Source organism: Babylonia areolata, chromosome 23 (assembly GCF_041734735.1).
Source record: "Babylonia areolata isolate BAREFJ2019XMU chromosome 23, ASM4173473v1, whole genome shotgun sequence".
Taxonomy (NCBI): domain Eukaryota; kingdom Metazoa; phylum Mollusca; class Gastropoda; order Neogastropoda; family Buccinidae; genus Babylonia; species Babylonia areolata.
In genome coordinates, this window is record NC_134898.1 from 16,315,426 (window position 1) to 16,332,925 (window position 17,500).

The following is a 17,500-nucleotide window of genomic DNA, read 5'->3' on the forward strand; positions in this document are numbered from 1 at the left end:
AGGATAGTAAAGATCCAGGCTCAGGCCAGGAACACTGATGATTTACTGTATTAAAGGATAGTAAAGATCCAGGCTCAGGCCAGGAACACTGATGATTTACTGTATTAAAGGATAGTAAAGATACAGGCTCAGGCCAGGAACACTGATGATTTACTGTATTAAAGGACAGTAAAGATCCAGGCTCAGGCCAGGAACACTGATGATTTACTGTATTAAAGGACAGTAAAGATCCAGGCGTACGCCAGGGGCATATAGCAGACCAGTCACTAAAAAAGGTTTTTCTTTTGTTTTATTAACAATAGTTATGAGAAGATATAAAAAAAAAAGTAGAGAAGAAGAAATAAGACAGTGCAGTAGAATATTAGACAGCTGACTGTGTGTGCGACACGCTCGACGTGTGTGCTAGAGAGCGACACCTCCGAGCAATGACCGGCGGACGCCCAACTGCTTACAGTTCAAATTCGAATGTCAACAGCGTTACGCCACAGGAGTTACCTCCTCATGTCAATGGTTGGACACCGCCACTGCAGTGAAACTGTCGTCCGCTTTACGGCGTGTGCTGTGAGTTGAACAATGGTTAGTAAGTAGTCGGCTGAGCACTTGGCTACATGATAATGATATGTAATGACAATACAGAACACATGATTTACAGTAATGAATGCTGCTCAAAGCGCCTTTCATGATCCAGCTTTAAAAAAAAAGAAAACAAAAACGAAAACATGACATAGAAAGTGTGTGGAGGAGGGGGAGCTTCTTTTGCTTATTTATCATCATTATTGTCTTTAGTAGTAGTAGTAGTAGTAGTAGTAGTAGTAGTAGTAGTAGTATCATCATCATCGCCATCATCATCGTTATTATATCATCATTATTAGTAGAATTATCTTTTCTTTTTTTTTTCTTCTTTTTTTAATTTTCCTCAAGGCCTGACTAAACGCGTTGGGTTTCGCTGCTGGTCAGGCATCTGCTTGGCAGATGTGGTGTAGCGTATATATGGATATTGTCCGAACTCAGTGACTGCCTCCTTGAGTTACTGATTCTGATACTGATAGAAAGTGATAGGAAATCCTGTCCTCGTCTTAATAAAATGACAGCCAGGATTACTTTTTTTACGAAATTTTGGTGTGTTGGGGGTTCCCTTGGTGTCAAACAAACTGGCGGGTAGGGGGGAGGTCGGGGGTGGGGGGGGGGGGGCGTGGGGCGGGGGGGGGGCAGACCTGAAAAAAAAATTGAAAAATAGATATCGCATTGCGCTTGCATGAATCGTAAACTAAAAAAAAAAAAAGCAAAAAAGGGTAGGACGTGAAAGGAAATCCTACCCATGTCTTAAGATGACAACCAGGAATCATTTTTGGGGTACGCCTATTATCTTGGGAATGGGAAAATAATTACGGGGCGGTTGGCTTTCCTCTCAAATATCGAACTCTATCAATCAGCGGTAATAGAATTTGTGTCATTTCACCACCACCACCACCACCCAGACCCCCTACCCCCCCTCTGTATGTGTCTCTTTGTCTCTTACTGTCTGTGTGTCTGTCGAGATGCCTATCTGTCTGTCTCTCCGTCTGTCTGTCTGTCTGTCTGTCTGTCTGTCTGTCTGTCTCTGTCTCTCACGCTCTCTCTCTTTCTCTTTCTCTCTCTCTTTCTCACTCTCATTCACACAACATACACACACACACACACACACATACATTCTCTCTCTCTCACATACATTCTCTCTCTCTCTCTCTCTCTCTCTCACACACACACACACACACACACACACACACACACACACACAAACACACATACATTCTCACACACACACACACACACACACACACACACACACACACACAGACATTCTCACACACACACACATACATTTTCACACACACACACACACACACACACACACACACACACACATACATTCACACACACACACACACACACACACACACACACACACACACACACACACACACACAGCATCTCAAATCGTTTGACCCTGGCATTGAACAGTGATATCAAGGAATATCACTCTTATTTTACATTTTAAATCAAAATATAAACGGTCATTTATGCACATATTATAATTGGTGATAAACGCAGTTGAATAACCCATTTTACCATTAATAACCACCTTGAAGAAGTGGCAAAAACGCAAACTGTACTAACATGAAAATAAGACAGCGTTCAGTAAAAGCCTATGTTTTATAAGAGAATACACAACGCATTATCAGAAATTATCAAATCTGTAAGGCGTGGTTTACTATTGGTGTCAAACAATGTATAAAATTTAGAACGTGTACGTCTGTAGAAATTTAGAAACAAATCTTGAGATATTTACGGCAATATTAACATTTTTTACCCGTCCACTCTTTTATGTTGAAGTAGGGAATGAGAGTGCCTTTGAAAAGAAAAAAAAACCCAACCTTTACGAATATAATGAAACCCATATCCAAATTCTCCAGAGTTACATTTTTAAACACAGTCATGTATGATCACGTGTACACTTCTAGCTACGATGACATCCGTCACATATTTAGTATGTACATGTATCAGGACAAGACTTTATATATATATAAAGATTTTCTTGTTGTCCTGTTCATCTATATCTGTGTTTGTATTGTGACATGTTTCCAATAACATACTGTTTAACCCAAACATAATCATTCTTTCAGTGTGTGGAATCGATTGATTAAAAGGACAATGGACCACAATGCGATTGAAACAACGCAGTTGCAGCTGCTTACCAGTGACGTTCTTGCTTAAAACCACAGTTCTGACATACTTCTCGGCGAATATTATATTTTCTCTCATCTTTGCTCAGTATATTTTCCTTCCTTTCTTTTCTTTCTTTTTTTTTTTTCATCCCAGACAGAGCCTCATACTTCACGCTCTTGATACCATCAACGCTTTTTTTTTTCTTACACACTCTCCCCATCCCCAACAGAGCCCCTCAGACAACTCAACTCCTATTTAATTTTGCCTAAATTTCTCTGACAGCCTTGACAGAGCCTCCTACTGGGTTCACATTGGTCTAGGTTTAAGGGACGTCCACACTAAACGCAGTCCGACAGTCCATTACTTTGCGCGGCCAATTTTTTTTTTTTCTTTCTTTTTCTGTTACGTTCAGTTTCGTTACGCGAGACAGTGAGAGGCGTTCATATTTTACAATCATTCAGGTTCGACTAGAAATTCACTGTGGTATGCAGTTGGTTTTTTGTTTGTTTGTTTGTTTTGTGTGTGTGTGTGTGTGTGTGTGTGTGTGTGTGTGTGTGTGTGTGTGTCTGTCTGTCTGTCTGTCTGTCTGTCTGTGTCTGTGTCCGTGTGTATGTGTGTGTGTATGTTTGTGTATGTCTGTGTGTGTGTGTGTCTGTCTGTGTGTGTGTCTGTATGTCTCTCTGTCTGTCTGCTTGTGTGTCTGTGTTAACTTTCTGGCCCAAGGCGTTGACTCAATAACCAACAAGAACTCAACAAGTGGTGGCTGCCATGGGTGGATCTGCCCCAAAGCTGATCTGCCATGTAGGAGAAATGAAATACAAACTACCCACCAACACAGTGTTCCTGACTGACTGCAAGTCTATCCTGCAGAGTCTCCAGGCGCCAGGAGGAGAGGAGATCTTACAAGACATCAGGCAAGAACTGAATCTCCCCAAACAGAGAACTGCTGTGGTGCTGCATTGGATCTCATCCCACTGTGGCATAGGAGGCAATGAAGAGGCGGACCGCCTATCCAAGGCAGGCAGCAAATTAGAGCAGCCAGCCCACCCAGTGTCCTACAGCGAGGCAAAAAAACGATACTGAGAGACAGCTTCAGGAAAGCATGGCGCCAGCGTCTGGACATCGGCGACGAAAAGGTCAGCATCCATGAGCTGGACAGAGCGGCAGAGGTCACAATCTTCAGACTGCGAACGGGACACTGTCAGCTCCTCTCCCACCTCTACCGTCTGAAGATATCAAATACTGACCAGTGCCCTTGTGGCACAGGCCCACAGACCCCCTCCCCATATCTGCAATCCTGTCCCACCTTCGACGCTCTGAGACGCCAGGCATGGCCCAGCCCGGTGGAGCTCCAGGAGAAACTGTGGAGACCGGTGGGGTCCCTGCGACGGACCGCGGACTTCGCTGTCCTGACCGGACTGAAAATCTAGCGTGTCCAGGGAACGCGGAAGAAGAAGAAGAAGAAAGAAAGAAAGAATAATTAAAAAAAGGCATAATAACTGGTGCAAGATGGGGATCAATAATGCTTGGAAAAGCCTCACCGCAAATTCCATTCGAAAAAAAAAATGCATGTATTGCAAGTATGTATTCTGCCCGCAAAGTGCTAAATGCGCACACATATAAATTTCGTGTTTTGCGAACGGAGAGAAATAAATACAGAGACGTCAAAAGAAACTTCAAAGAAAAGCGTCAACTATGCTGCCTTTGACAATCGTCATAAAAAACGCGTTGGGTGGCCTATCTGTTGCTACCACGATTTTCACGGAAAGTTTTCTTTCTTTCATTCTTTCTTTATGTATCTTTCATTTGTTTATTTATTCATTCATTTACTTATTATTTCAGTATTTGTTCTTTTACATTCGTTTATTTATCATAATGTTTTCGGTTATGTGAAAAAAAATTTAAAAAAACGAAAACAGTTGTCGTGTTCAACCTATGTAATAAGGACCTCGTGGCCAATGACATCAAAATAAACCATCAGCTATGTATATTAGCCACAGATGGGAAGGGATGGGGCGTGTTCACCTATGTCATAGGACCTCATGGCCAATCACATCAAAATGTGGGTGGGTGGGTGAGGGGTGGGGGGCGTGTTCAACTGTGTCATAGGACCTCATGGCCTATGACATCAAAGTGTCAAAGCGTTAATTATATTAGCCAAAGTTCTGGGGTGAGGGTGGGGGTGAGGGTCATGTTCACCTATGTCATAGGACCTCATGGCCCATAACATCAAAATGTCAAAGCGTTAACTATATTAGCCAAAGCTGTTGGGTGGGGTGGGGTGTTGGGGGTGGGGGCGTGTTCACCCATGTCATAGGACCTCATGGCCCATGACATCAAAATGTCAAAGCGTTAACTATATAAGCCAAAGTTGTGGGGGGAGGGGGGAGGCATGTTCACCTATTTCATAGGACCTCATGGACAATGACATCAAAATGTCAAAGCGTTAACTATATTAACCTAAGTTGGGGGGGGGGGGGGGGCGGTAGCGGGCGAGGGGGGAGGGGGGGCGTGTTCACCTATGTTATAGGACCTCATGGCCCATGACATCAAAATGTCAAAGCGTTAACGAAATTAGCCAAAGACATAGAAGGGGGTGTGTGGAGGGGAGGGGAGGGAAGGGGGGGGGGGAGAAAGGAAACCCTGCGCACACACACTCCTTCCTAGCGGCAAAAAGTCTCGGTAAAATCCTTTCATTCCTTCCTTGGCTGCCTGGGAGGATTTCGCCATGGGCATGGCCCCCTGTCCCGAGGGAACGGTGCTGTCATTTGCCAGTTGGCCTCCCCCACTGTAACACTGCCGGGCCGGGCCGTGCTTATCAGGGAGCGGTACTGGAATCTGTGTCATTGAACTCTCTCTCTCTCCTCCATCGATCTATGCCCCTGCCTGTCTGTCTGTCTGTCTGTCTCTCTCTCTCTCTCTCTCTCTCTCTCTCTCTCTCTTGCTGAATTATGGGGTCTCAATTCTGCTGCTGTATACTGTGAAAAAAATCCACCTATATGCTTTAAAGAAATTGCTCGGACTGTCATTGCAAACACCAAATGATTTAGTGTGTGGAGAAACAGCTGGATATCCTATCTTTTTGGCTTCCACTGTTAAATGTATTCAACATTGGCTGAAAATATCAGTATCAGTACCAGTTGCTCTGGGAGGCGTCACTGCGTTCGGGCAAATCCATATACGCTATACAACATCTGCCAAGCAGATGCCTAAACAGCAGCGTAACCCAACGCGCTTAGTCAGGCCTTGAGAAAAAAAAAATATGAAAAAATAAAATAAAATAACTTAGATGGAAGATCACAGATTACCCCCACAAAGCCTATTTTCAAATGTCTATCAAGTTCTATTGACATATAAACTGGCATGTTAATAGGTATATGAAAAAATATTCGGTACAAATCAAATCTGTCGCTAACTCAACCTGAATATATATATATATATATATATGTGTGTGTGTGTGTGTGTGTGTGTGTGTGTGTGTGTGTGTATTCACGCTAACACAAACTGAATATATATATATATATATATATATATATATATATATATATATATATATAAAACACAAACTGAATATATATATATATATATATATATATATATATATATATATATATATATATATATATATGCATATATTCGCGCACGTCCGAAAATCCGCTGTCCAAGTCCAAAGCAGAGAAAATGTGACTGGACCACTGGGGTACTTGAACCTCGAGTCCCAGTCCACAGGGACTCCTTTCAGTACAGCAGTGTACCATCACATCACAAGTAGCAGACAGCGGGCAAGGTGATGAAGCAGTCTGTGGCTGGTGGATTCCCTGGCTGACTGAGTGATGTGCACCAGACTGTAGCTAAGAACATTATCTGCTGCCATTCACGCCCAGGAAATAAGAAGGGGGACAAATTGCTTCTCGGAACACAGGTCGGGAGGGTACTGTGGTTGGTGGAAGGAGTGGGAGCAAGGATAATAATAATATATATAAAAAAAACACTTGTACTGAGCGGATTCTATAGTGCAGTGACTGGAAGTGGCTTGGCATACTTTCTTTCTTACTGCTCACTTAACCGTCTAGGGTCATAGAGGCACTTCATCATGCTTCTGAACAGTACTATATGATTCTATGTAAAACACACATGTTCTGAAAAGCTGAAGATATACATACATACATACATACATATATATATATATATATATATATATATGTGTGTGTGTGTGTGTGTGTGTGTGTGTGTGTGGAGAGAGAGAGAGAGAGAGGGAGAGAGAGAGAGAATCATAGGGTAGATAGATAGATAGATACTCAGAAATATTTCACTGCAAGGCCACCAGCCTGTTTGCAAAGGAGGTACACACAATTGAGATAGATAGATAGATGGGATACTTGACCCTCAAGTCCCAGTCTACAGGCACTCCTTTCAGTACAGCAGTGTACCATCACATCACAAGTAGCAGACAGCGGGCAAGGTGATGAAGCAGTCTGTGGCTGGTGGATTCCCTGGCTGACTGAGTGATGTGCACCAGACTGTAGCTAAGAACATTATCTGCTGCCATTCACGCCCAGGAAATGAGAAGGGGAAACAAATTGCTTCTCGGAACACAGGTCGGGAGGGTACTGTGGTTGGTGGAAGGAGTGGGAGCAAGGATAATAATAATAATAATAATAATAATAATAATAATAATAATAATAATAGTAATAACAACACTTGTGCTGAGCAGATTCAACAGTGGCTGGTAGTGGCTTGGCATACTTTCTTTCTTACTGTTCACTTAAAACAGTCTGGGGTCATAGAGGCACTTCATCATGCTTCTGAACAGTACTATATAATTCTATGTAAAACACACATGTTCTGAAAAGCTGAAGATATACATACATACATACATACATACATACATATATATATATATATATATGTATATATATATATATATATATGTATGTTTGTGTGTGTGTGTGTGTGTGTGTGTGTGTGTGTGTGTGTGTGTAGAGAGAGAGAGAGAGAGAGAATCACATGTAGGTAGATAGATACTCAGAAATATTTCACTGCAAGGCCACCGGCCTGTTTGCAAAGGAGGTACACACAATTGAGATAGATAGATAGATAGATAGATAGATAGATAGATAGATAGATAGATAGATAGATAGATGGGATACTTGACCCTCAAGTCCCAGTCCACAGGCACTCCTTTCAGTACAGCAGTGTACCATCACATCACAAGTAGCAGACAGCGGGCAAGGTGATGAAGCAGTCTGTGGCTGGTGGATTCCCTGGCTGACTGAGTGATGTGCACCAGACTGTAGCTAAGAACATTATCTGCTGCCATTCACGCCCAGGAAATAAGAAGGGGGACAAATTGCTTCTTGGAACACAGGTCGGGAGGGTACTGTGGTTGGTGGAAGGAGTGGGAGCAAGGATTAAAAAAAAAAATAACAAAAAAACAAAAAAAAACTTGTACTGAGCGGATTCTACAGTGCAGTGACTGGAAGTGGCTTGCCATACTTTCTTTCTTACTGCTCACTTAACCGTCTAGGGTCATAGAGGCACTTCATCATGCTTCTGAACAGTACTATATGATTCTATGTAAAACACACATGTTCTGAAAAGCTGAAGATATACATACATACATACATACATACATACATACATACATACATACATATATATATATATATGTGTGTGTGTGTGTGTGTGTGTGTGTGTGTGTGTGTGTGTGTGTGTGTGTGTGTGGAGAGAGAGAGAGAGAGAGGGAGAGAGAGAGAGAGAGAATCACAGGTAGATAGATTGATAGATACTCCGAAATATTTCACTGCAAGGCCACCGGCCTGTTTGCAAAGGAGGTACATACAATTGAGATAGATAGATACATAGATAGATAGATAGATAGGATACTTGACCCTCAAGTCCCAGTCCACAGGCACTCCTTTCAGTACAGCAGTGTACCATCACATCACAAGTAGCAGACAGCGGGCAAGGTGATGAAGCAGTCTGTGGCTGGTGGATTCCCTGGCTGACTGAGTGATGTGCACCAGACTGTAGCTAAGAACATTATCTGCTGCCATTCACGCCCAGGAAATGAGAAGGGGAACAAATACTATTTGGAACACAGGTCGTCTCGGAGGCTGTGTTCGGGTTTTTTCTTCATCCGAGTGGGACCGATAGCCGACTTATATCCATCGTTCTGTCTAACTGCTGCCGAGTTCCTTTATCGGTTGCAGGGGTGGAGGTTGGGGAAGGAGCGGGTGGTGGCAGGAGAGAGGGGAGGATGGAGATCCGGGAGGGAGCGGTTTGGGGGTAGGGGGTGGGGGTGGGGGGTGGGGATGGTGAAGGGGCACGGATCGAAACGTTTGTACTGAGTGACGTTTACACTGGCTCTACCTAGGTCCCAGTTAGCCTGGTGCAGAGTTTTCTCCTTCTTCTTCTTTCTTCTTCTTCTTCTTCTTTTTCTTCTTCTTTCTTCTTCTTTTTTTCCCTTCTTCTTCTATGATGATCATTCTTCTTCTTCTTCTTCTTCTTCTTCTTCTTCTTCTTCTTCTTCTTCTATGATGATCATCATTCTTCTTCTTATTATTTTTTCCTTCTTCCTCTTCTTCTTCTTCTATGATGATGATCATCATTGTTCTCTCTTATTATTGTTTTCTTCTTCTTCTTCTTTAAATGCCACGCTTGCACCTTCTCTTTCTCACATCATCCTGTCTCTGCTTCCAACATGAACGTACGGCAGGTGGATATGGACAAAAAAAACAAAACAACCTCACTCCCATCGCGCACACACACACACACACACACACACACACACACACACACACACACACACACACACACACATTCTACACTGTACCCTCCCTGACTTTTATTGTCGTTTTTTCTTCTTCTTTTTTTTCTTTGGTGCATTCGGTTTTTGATTTCAGTACACAATTTAGAAAAAGAAGAAGAAAGAAAAAAGAAGGAAACATTAATTGCTTTACAAACATGTTTAAAGTCTTGGAGAAAAAAAAACAACCACCACGACCGAACGAACTTTAGATCGTGAGAGACAGAAAAAAATACAAACCATCAAACGAACCATCGAACAACAGAACAGATACACGAAACCGAACAAACGAAAACATTAATAATAAAAACCTGAATTGCAGTTACGACTTCTGGTTTTGTTATGGGTTGTAACTCTCGGTCAAAACAGCAAAGTGGGAGTCTTCACATCAATTGTTTCTCCACTGCAATTGAAACTCATGTACTGCTTAGTCTGTTTTTTGAAGGACAACGACTCTCAAACTAGGAGGCAAAACTGCACTGGCTTTTAGTGCTGCAGACTTGGGGGCTAGTTGGTCTTTGGGAACCATCTTAACGCCAACTGTCCCAAAATACTCTTGGCCGAGCGAGAGACTCGGGATCTTATCTGGGCAAGACACTCTCCACTATTATCATAAGCTAGCCCAGATAGTTGGGACAGCAGTTGCCTCCTCTGCTGTTCTGCAATAGCCGAGTGGTTAAAGCGTTGTACTTTCAATCTGGGGGTCCAGGGTTTGAATCTCGCTAACGACGCCTGGTGGGTAAAGGGTGAAGAGTGACCCGGAACCCTCAGATTGAAAGTCCAACGCTTTAACCACTCGGCTATTGCAGAACAGCAGAGAGAGCAACTGCTGTCCCGACTATCCAGGCTAGATTCTGATAATAGTGGAGAGTGTCTTGCCCAAACAATCGGTAGCGTAAGCAGCACTGACTTGAAGTTGTGTACCTTGTGAATGGAGAGAGTTACCACTCTTTACTAATTGTTAATTATTTCATCTCCTGATCTCGTTGTTTGTTAATTTCCAGTTGAAAAACCACCGAGGCAATCATGTGTTTGTTCTGTATTGTCCATGTGTTCTGCGTGGCTTGTTCAGGATTAAAGAGGCTATGCCAGTCTTGAATAAAAACTTATTATTTTGTGTCTGCACATTAAATTCTTCTGTCTTTGTTGCTGTGTGCACATGTCAAATGATCGGTATAAGGACAGACCCGGCGCTTCCTTTTTTTTTTTTTTTTTTTTGGAGGAAGTGTCTGGGTTTGTTCCAATGTACCCTTTTATTTACCTGTGTGCTGGCTGAATCGGTAGCGTAAGCAGCAGTTGTGTAACTTGTAAATGGAGCGAGTTACCACTCTTTACTATTTGTTAATAAGATCCCAGAGTTACCACTCTTTACTATATGTTAATAAGGTCCCAGAGTTACCACTCTTTACTATTTGTTAATAAGATCCCAGGGTTACCACTCTTAAACTATATGTTAATAAGGTCCCAGAGTTACCACTCTTTACTATTTGTTAATAAGATCCCAGAGTTACCACTCTTTACTCTTTGTAAATAAGATCCCAGAGTTACCACTCTTTACTCTTTGTAAATAAGATCCCAGAGTTACCACTCTTTACTATATGTTAATAAGGTCCCAGAGTTACCATTCTTTACTATTTGTTAATAAGATTCCCAGTCTCTCCCTCGGCCAAGAGTGTTCTGGTTCCAACGCTTTTAATCAGCCACTCGGCCATTGCTCCCGTCAGTCTAGGGATTGATGACTTTCCTTCCTCTGGTGTGTGTGTGTGTGAAGAACTCTCAGAACTCAGAACTCATTTAATTTGTCGTAAAACCATCATAGGAATTATGGACACTATAAACTAAACACAACAATCAAACAAAAAGTAAAAGCAATAAGTTGTGAGCACATGCAGGATATTCCATAAGACATAGTTATGGACTGCGAACTTTAAAGCATTCATATATGTATTTTGCCAGTTCTGGTTGGAAATAATTTTGTGGCAACAGAGAACTCGGCCTTTGGATTATTGTGTTGCCAGTGCCATCTGGCCAATGATTCAAAGACTGGGAATTAACTGTCACAAGTAGGCGAGATCTCAAGTCAGAGTACACACTACACTTCTCCAGAAAATGCAGTTCATCCTCTATAACTCCACATGATTTACATAGCCGGTCTTTCCTAGTTACGTTGTAGTGACGTCCACGCTCAATTTCAAGTTCATGTGCACTTATTCGCAATCGACATAGTGCTCCTCTGTGTTTGGTATTTTTGCAGCTGATCAGGTAAGGTTGTAATGTAGAAGTATTTGCAATTTTGCAATAAAAGGAGAGCCTTGAAATGAATGGTCTCGTTCTTTCTGCTGTTCCAATATTGAACATATTTATCCTGTAGTTTATTCATGACAGAATATATGTGTGTGTTCTCCCAGGTGATGTTCGGCACGACGGACGGGCAGGTGATCGTGATGAGCTCCACGGGCGCCATGCTCCGCCAGTTCACCGTGCACGAGAACAATGAGATCCTCTCCATGGCCTGGTCCTGCGAGAAGTTCAACATGGAGGAGGCCGACCACAAGGACCCCTCCGCCGACTCCTCCCACAGGGAGGAAGGTGTGTTGGTGTGGTTGTGTTGTGTGTGTGGTGGTGGTGTTGTTGGTGGTGGTGGAGGTGGTGTGTGTGTGTGTGTGTGTGTGTGTGTGTGTGTGTGTGTGTGTGTGTGTGTTCAACATGGAGGAGGCCGACCACGAGGACCCCGTCGCTGACTTCTTCCACGGGGAGGACGGTGTGTTGTGTTGTGTGTGTGTGTGTTGCTGGGTGTGTGTGTGTGTGTGTGTGTGTGTGTGTGTGTGTGTGTGTGTGTGTGTGTGTTGGGTGTGTGTGTGTGTGTTGTGTGTGTGTGTGCATGTGTGTGTGTGTTGGGGGGGGGGTGTTGGGGGGTGTTGTGTGTGTGTATGTGTATGTGTGAGTGTGTGAGTGTGTGTGTGTGTATGTGCGTGCGTGTGTGTGTGTGTGTGTGTGTGTGTGTGTGTGTGTGTGTGTGTGCGTGTGTGCGTGTGTGTGTGTGTGTTGGGAGGTATGGGACAGGCGGGGTGGAAGGGAGGGTTAAGATGATAGATTTTGCTGCAAGTGAAGGAAGATATCTGTCTGTGTTTTTGGTATTGTAATTACAGGATTTTTTTTTTATATATATATTATTATTATTATTATTTATTATAGCCTGCACCTCGCACGTGCTCACTCGTATCTTGGAGTGGTCTTTTTTTTTCTTTCTTTTTTTTTTTTTTTACATCTGTGATTTTTTTTTTACCCTGCCATTTTGGAAGGCCATACTCCGTCTTCTTTTTTTTTTCTTTTTTTTTTTGGGGGGGGGGGGCGTGGGGGGGGGGGGGGGGGGGGGTTATACATGTTGGGTGTATTCGTGCTTTCATAACGCCGACAACAAAGACTCTTCCACAGGGAAAACGATAAAATGGGAGGTGTGTGTGGGGAGGCGTGGGGTGGGGGGTGAAGAGGAAGGGGGAGAAGAGTTACAATGATGGATTTTTTGCATGAGAGGAAACGTTCTGAGGATTGTAGGGACTGGAAATATGTGTGTGTGTGTGTGTGTGTGTGTGTGTGTGTGTGTGTGTGTGTGTGTGTGTGTGTGTGTGTTCCTTTTCTTTCTTCTTTCTTCAGCTACAAAGGTGTATGGCCGTTCATTACTACTCTGCTGTATTCGTTTTCGACAGCTGTACTCCGTTTTCGGGGTTATACGCGCTGGAAAAGTTCGTGTTTCTGTAACCAAGCAAACCCTGCCACGAATCGTTGGATATTTATTGTACGTATTCAATGTTATATAGGCGTGTACCAACGAAGGGGATTCAGACACTATAGCAGGTCAGCACATACGTTGACCTGGGAGATCTGGAGAGAGAGAAAAAAAAATATATATCTCCACCCTTTTTAAGCTACCAGATGCCACCGAGATTGGAACCCAGGCCCCTCGGATTGGAAGTCCATTGTTCTAACCACTCGGCTATCACGCCCGTCGGAAATTGATTTATGATGGGAAGAAAGTGGATCCGGGGAGTGGGAGGGGGAGGGGGAAGGGGGCAAGAGGCTTTGAATTTGTAATGTTTCAGTGTTTCGTGGGTCGTTAAAAAAAAAGGCGGAGGGTGGGGTGCGGGGGGTGGGGGTTGAGGATTGTGAAAACTGGACGTGGTTTTTGCTTCGCGAGAATTAATAACCATCTGAGAATCGTGATTATTGGAACAGGTTGGTGGTTACTGAGAATCGTGGAAAAAGCGTAAGGATTCATGTAATCAATTGTCAATCGTCTTTCGGTGATTCTCTCATGGGATTCCGTTATAAAACTAGTTCGTTCATTGTAGTGGTATCTGCATGTTCGTGCGCATGTGTGTGTGTGTGTGTGTGTGTGTGTGTGTGTGTGTGTGTGTGTGTGTGTGTGTATGTGTGTGTGCCTGTGCGTGTGTGTGTAACAGAGAAAGAGAAAGAAAGAAAGAGACAGACAGAGACAGAAAAAGAAGGAGATAGAACCGTCCGCCTCAATCTTTCTTGTTCTCAGTTTCTATATGTATCCATTTCTTTGTTTGCTTTGTGCTTTTCTGCCTTTCTTTCTTTCTTTCTTTCTTTCCCTTTCTTTTGTTTACACATTTCAATTTATTCCTCTTTTTTTTTTAATATCTTCCTTTCTTTCCCCTCATTTTTTTTTTTTTTTTTTTTTTCAAATATTAACGTCTCCTCGGTTTGTAACGTGGATCAAATGCAGTTACTCCTCACACCGTATCTTATCATTTATTCGTTTATTTATTTATTTATCTATTCATTCATCTATTTATTTATGCATTCATTTATTCGTTTATTCATGTATTTATCTATTCATTCATCTATATCTATTTATCTATCTATTTATTTATGCATTCATTTATTATTCATTTATTTATCTATTCATTCACTTATTCATTCATTTGTTATTTATTTATTTATTTATTTATTTGTTTGTTTATTTGTTTATTTATCTATTTATCTATTTATTTATTCTTGATTATTTGTTGTTGTTTTTACAGAGAACCCTTCCATACTGGCCATCTGCTTTAAGTTTGGGGACATCTTTCTTGTCAACGGTTATGATGACGTGTGTCCGTCCACCGTACATACCTCCTTGCAAGGTAAGAAAAACTGGATGATCGAATTGTCTGTACACTGTACCATATGATCTTTTGTTTGTAAAGATTTGTTTGTTTGCTTGTTTGTTTGTTTGTTTTTTTTTAAACTACATGACGACTCCTACATGCTTCACCACGAATGTGTTGATATACAGGGTTTACAAACAACAACAAAATTAACAGCCAAACGGTTTAACCCTTTCACCGCCAGTCAATTTAGAGTACAAAATTCCCTTGTGGTATAAACACAGAAAAGACAGTGGCTAAGAATAGCTGGGGATTCCCCCTGTGATGTACAGAAAACATGGCCTATCCTACAACCGAACATTAAGAGCAGTAGGTTCATGGATAACAGACCAATGAATGGTCACCTTTCAGTGACATGGGTCCTCTACCACGCCTGTGCATAAATGCGAGCTTGGCGGTGAAAGGGTTAAGCGTTCGACTTTCACTTCTTCTTCTTCTTCTTCTTCTTCTTAACAGATCAATTTACCTAATTTCAATAATATCAATTTCTCAAAAAAAAAGTTTTAACACACACACACACACACACACACACACACACACACACACACACACACACACACACATACTCACAGACGTGTATCCCCCACCCACCCCCTACATCCATCCATGCATGCACACAGAAGTCCATTCAGATTCCCCCACCACATCCCCCTACCCCAAGTACACTTGTATAGCCACATTTTGATTTCATTTCACACACACACACACACACACACACACACACACACACACACACACACACACACACACACACACACACACAGCGATATGCAACGTTCAATTTATTTTTCATGTGCCTAAACTGGAATTCCCGGAAATACAAAAAACAACATACCAGTTCAGAAAGCAACGGAGTTTGGTTGTTGTTATTGTTGTTGTTATTGTTGTTGTTATTGTTGTTTTGTGTTTTTGTGTGTGTGTGTGTGTTGGGGTTTGGTTTGTTTTTCTTTGGATTTGTTGTTGTTGTTGTTGTTGTTTTTGCTATTGTTGTTGTTTTGTGGGTTTTTGTGTGTGTTTTTTTGGGTTTGGTTTGTTGTTGTTTTTTTGTTGTTGTTTTGTTTTTTTGTTGTTGTTTTGTGTTGTTGTTGTTGTTGTTGTTGTTGTTTTTGTTTTGTTGTTGTTTTGCGTTATTGTTGTTGTAGTTGTTGTTTTTTGTTTGTGTTTTGTATTGTAGTTGTTTTTGGTTGTTGTTTTCTATTGTTGTTGTTTGTGTTGTTGTTTTTATGTTGTTGTTTTGTGTTGTTATTGTTGTTTTTTGGGGGAAATTAAGGGGAGGGCGTTTTACAAGAGAAAACAGGGTTAGAACGAGTGGTGTGTGTTCGAGTGGTGTGTGTCTTTTTTTTTTCTTTTTTTTCTTTTTTTTTTTTTTTTTTTTCTTTTTTCTTTTTTTTTTCTTTTTTTTATTGTGGCGTTCATTTAACTTAATTTCGTTCAGAAAATGCATTTATCTCCTATCTAAACCTGCAGTCCGACTTGTTTTCGAAGCTTCATTCAGTTTGTTGTTGTTTTTTGTTTTGTTGTTGTTGTTGTTGTTGTTCACAACACTGTTCTGTCTGGTGTTCACGGTTGTTATTTATTCATTCATTTTGATCACCGACTTTGCTGTTATTTATTTGTTTGATTGTTTGTTTGTTTTTGTTGATGTTGTTTCGCCATGTTACGTCAAAACGAGTTACTAAAAGAGAGCGATGATTTTCTTCTGGTTTTCGTTGTCTAATATTCTCTAGTGCTGCTGTCTTTTTTATTATATTTTTAAAACTATATACATATATATATATATATATATAAACTATTTCCTTTCCCCTGTGAGAATCACACTATCGTTGTTGTTGTTGCTGTTGCTGTTGTTTTTACCCCCTTAACAAAGACAGAGAGCCAATATGCCCAGCGTCTAGTCCAGCGTCTTGTATCAAATTTATTTTATCAGGTAGGGTATTCCGTCAGCCCTAGCAAAGAACGCTGCTTCATTTTCTGCCAGACAAGGGTTTATGATTAATTGATATGGATACTTATATAGCGGCCTGTCCTCGGTCGGAGACCAAGCTCTAAGCGCTTTACAAACACGGAGTCATTTACACAACAGGCTGTCTACCTGGGTAGAGCCGACTGACGACTGCCATTGGGCGCTCATTATTCATTTCCTGTGTCATTCAATCAGAGTTCAGGCAAGCACACGTACACAATCACACAAACATGTAACATTTAACATTTTACGTGTATGACCGTTTTGCTTATTTACTCCGCCATGTAGGCAGCCACACTCCGTTTTCGTGGGTGTGCATGCTGGGTATGTTCTTGTTTCCATAACCCATCGAACGCTGATATGGATTACAGGATCTTTAACGCGCGTATTTGATCCTCTGCTTGCGTATACACACGAAGGGGGTTTTAGCACTGGCAGGTCTGCACATATGTTGACCTGGGAGATCTGAAAAATCTCCACCCTTTACCCACCAGGCGCCACCGAGATTCGAACCCGGAACCCTCAGATTGAAAGTCCAACGCTTTGACCACTCAGCTATTTCGCTAGTGGGTGTGGGATACACTAGTGCTCTGTGTTGTGGAAAATGTTGGAAAAAGTGTAGGGGTTGAAAAAAAAAAAGCGTCTGCTCTGTTTGCGTGAACGGATTTTGTTTTTACAATCCACGAGACCGCTTTTTTCCGGATTTTTGAAAAGCGTTATAAAAAGGTTTGCCTGTGTATCCATTTTAAGCGTGAAGAAGCAGTGGTGTGTGTGTGTGTGTGTGTGTGTGTGTGTGTGTGTGTGCGTGCGTGCGTGCGTGCGTGCGTGCGTGCGTGCGTGCGTGTGTTCATT

General features: G+C 42.0%; 1 protein-coding gene across 1 annotated transcript in view; it reads left to right on the top strand.

The window, feature by feature from the left end:
* The window catches only part of LOC143298297 (tubby-related protein 4-like), a 203,852-nt gene that overhangs the window by 103,780 nt on the left and 82,572 nt on the right, over positions 1 to 17,500 (top strand). Inside the window, exons 4-5 of the mRNA XM_076611115.1 lie at positions 11,923 to 12,105; positions 14,562 to 14,661. Of these exons, the coding sequence (XP_076467230.1) occupies positions 11,923 to 12,105; positions 14,562 to 14,661 (283 nt within the window). The remainder of the gene's footprint in view (positions 1 to 11,922; positions 12,106 to 14,561; positions 14,662 to 17,500) is intronic.